Source organism: Nanorana parkeri, unplaced genomic scaffold, assembly GCF_000935625.1.
Source record: "Nanorana parkeri isolate BGI_ZX_2015 unplaced genomic scaffold, ASM93562v1 scaffold215, whole genome shotgun sequence".
Lineage (NCBI taxonomy): Eukaryota > Metazoa > Chordata > Amphibia > Anura > Dicroglossidae > Nanorana > Nanorana parkeri.
The window spans coordinates 1,278,227-1,281,472 of NW_017306483.1; the positions used below are offsets into that span (position 1 = coordinate 1,278,227).

Below are 3,246 nucleotides of genomic sequence, written 5' to 3' on the forward strand. Positions count from 1 at the left end.
ATGTTATTTTGACACCCCCCTGAGGGCCCCCCCCCCCCCAGCCATGATCTGCCTGCATTGCATAGAGAAGCAATAAGGCATAGTTATAGTATCTAAAGTAATGTAATTAATTAGATTAAACTTCAGCTTTAAGGTTTGGAAATATTTTAGTAGGTAATGCTTTGGCATGATCCACATAGGACAGGGGCAATAGCGGATGATCTGTTTGTTTTGTCTCCTTCCACAGAATATGATATGCTTCAGAAGAAGGAAGGTTGTATTCTCTATGACAATGGAACAGTACAGGGATTTATAAGTGAAGCATATAACGGGAAACTCTTCACCCATTTTGACATAGAAGCTGCAGTCTGGGAAACTGAAATCCCGGAGGCTCAGATCTTTGTAGAAGCCTTGAATTCTAACAAGACGGTGAATGAAGATGTTAAAAAAGAATTAATGGGCACATGTATGTCCTACATCAGGTGGCTGAAGACTCTAAGAAATGGCACATTAACCAAGATAGGTGAGAATTTCACAATGTACAGTGTGCACTGCAGTTTGTTTTTTCATTTTAGTGGTAATATTGGTGTGGTCTTCTCCTCGGCTTCATAAGAAAATCTAATTTTCTATGTATAGCTTGTCTTAAAGTCCAGTAAGCTCTAATAATTAACTTGTCTTCTTTGTTCCTTTTTGTCCTGTTAAAGGATAAGTTGACCTTTTGCAAATATCAAATAAATGCATAATTAATAATATATAGAAAAATATGCATTTCTTCCATTTTTGCATTCAAGCCTGGAAAGCATTGCAACTGTGATCACTCGATCAGGGCTGCAAAGATCAGGCTTCTGCACATTCTCTCCCAGGCAGAGCTCCATACTAAGGGACGGAGTTCCAGTTAGGAGAGATCGGGGAAGGACGACTGGACTTCAAACTGCATTAAAATCACCTCATACAGCGTCAAGCTGTCCAGTCTCTGGTTAGATGCGGTAGAACTGTCCTTATTCCCGTCCAGCCGTCCTTCCCCATCTCTCCTAACTAAAACTCCGTACCTCAGTACGAAGCTCTGCCAGTATGAGAATGTACAGAAGCCTGAGCTCTGCAGCCCTGATTGAGTGATCACTGTTGCACTGTTTTCCAGGCTTGAATGCAAAAATGAAAGAAATGCATATTTTATTTTTATATTATTACATATGCATTTCTTTCATTTTTGCAAAAGGTGAACTTATCCTTTAAATACTACATTGAAAGTGTAGACACAATGTCCATAGACTATTGAGGCTGCTCCTTATATTTGGTGGCCCAAAAGGGAGGAGGCAGGACTGAGTAGGACCATGGCAGCTGTGGTCATAATTTCCATAACAGGTTGACCTGGGTTTTGGGAATCCTGGGGTGACATGTCTGGTCTAAGGACCTGGGGCCATTTTACTAGGTACAGCAAGCTGACAGAGATCCTGTCAGGTCTATAACGAATGTAATTGGCAGCTCCCTGTAAGAGAAGGGGAAGTTTTATTCACTTCTCTGGTAGCCCATGTCTGCTACATCCTCTCTGTTCCGGTGTTGCAACATCCACCATGTCTTTGGTGTTCAACACTACCAGGAGTACCTTTGTCCCCTGCAGCATGCCCTGGTCCTTCCTCCTTACCTTACTGCTTAATCCTGTTGTGACAAAGGTGTTGGAGAAAGAAACCGCGGCACACAGCGTGGGACAAAAGCGTGTGCCACCCCTGGATGTGTTGTTGCTGGAGACATTGACGAAGGCTGCATTCTAAAACTGAGGGGAGTTACCCTTACACACTCTTTTGCAAATAGCCATGTATGAAATGACAAAGGATTCCCAGAGTACTATGGGTTATCTAAAGGGTGATAGCACAGTAGTATGTGTTTCCTTTCAGGCACCCTGTCCCTGACTGATACCTGGAGGATCTCACTAATAAGGGAGGAGTCAGAGCTCCTTAACTTTCACTTATGTGTGTAAATTTCAGCTTTGTAAATAACAGGTTTTTTACCAAAAAAAAGACTGGAACACTAAAATATTTGAGAAAATGGGCCAAAAGATTTCCCTGCTAAAATTTATACAAAACCACTGTGCATTCCCTATAAAGCTTTGCTAATTGGATCTGACACCATATACCGTACGCCTCTTGTATATTACAGAGAAGCCGACTGTGAGAGTCATGGGAAGATCTATATCCATTGATATTGTCACGCTATCCTGCAAAGCTTATGGTCATTACCCCAGGGACATCTCCTTGAAGTGGTGGAGAAATAATCAGCAGGTACCAGAGGAGGAGATACAGAGACTGACTCTGCCTTTCCCTGACCAAACATATCTGTCCTTATCAACTCTTGATATAACACCAATTACTGAGGATCTGTATACCTGTGAGGTCAACCACAGCAGTCTGGAAGTGGTGGTGAGACACCATTGGAGTAAGTACATCTCCGTGTCTTGTGTGGAGAGCAATAGGACATATTTCCATTTATGTTTGGCTGCACCCAGATGCTTTATAGCAGTGATTCTCAACCTGTGTAACCTCAGGACCCACATTTGTCATTGGTCATTAAGTCGTGACCCAAATCACACTGCAATGGAACGCACGGCATTGCGGTACCATAAGCAATGCATGTATGGATGGAGCTACCTCGCGGCCATAGTGCCATCCCACCTCAATCTGACAAGCTGCACCGGGCAACATATTTTGAATGGCTGCTTGCCATGAGATGGCGGTGCTGCGTTGGGAGAGGCAGAGCAGCCTCTTACCTTGTGCAGTGGAAGGCATGTGGTGACCCACTTTTGGGTCACGACCCACCAGTTGAGAACCAAGGCTTTATAGGGATCTTTACACATTCATTACAGAATTCTGGAAACTAGGGGGTCTATTCACCAAGCTGCCGAGGGCAGCCGAGTGAATGACCGATCTGCAGTGAACTGTTCGGCTATTCACTTCAGGCTGGTAAGGCTGATTTCAGCCGTACATCAGCTGAAATCAGCCGTACATCGGCTTACTTCGAGTGGCTTCGGGTCGGCTGAACATGCTCAGCATGTTCGGCCGACCCGAAGTGCAGAAGGAGTTCGACTCAGCCGATCCAACAGCTGAGCGGCATTCGGCTCGGCTGTTCTGCTCGGTCCCTCAGAGGGACCGAGCAGAACAGAAAAAGAGTGAATAAAGTAAAAAAAGTAAATAGCAAACGATTGTGCGGCGCTAGCAGTGACAGCCAGCTCCGCCCAATAGTTTCCTATTGTCCGGCGGCTCTGCTGCTGTAAAA

General features: G+C 44.5%; 1 protein-coding gene across 1 annotated transcript in view; it reads left to right on the top strand.

Annotated features, from left to right (window-relative positions):
• Positions 1 to 3,246, top strand: part of LOC108786519 (major histocompatibility complex class I-related gene protein-like) — a 17,049-nt gene that overhangs the window by 10,399 nt on the left and 3,404 nt on the right. Inside the window, exons 3-4 of the mRNA XM_018555836.1 lie at positions 227 to 502; positions 2,134 to 2,409. Of these exons, the coding sequence (XP_018411338.1) occupies positions 227 to 502; positions 2,134 to 2,409 (552 nt within the window). The remainder of the gene's footprint in view (positions 1 to 226; positions 503 to 2,133; positions 2,410 to 3,246) is intronic.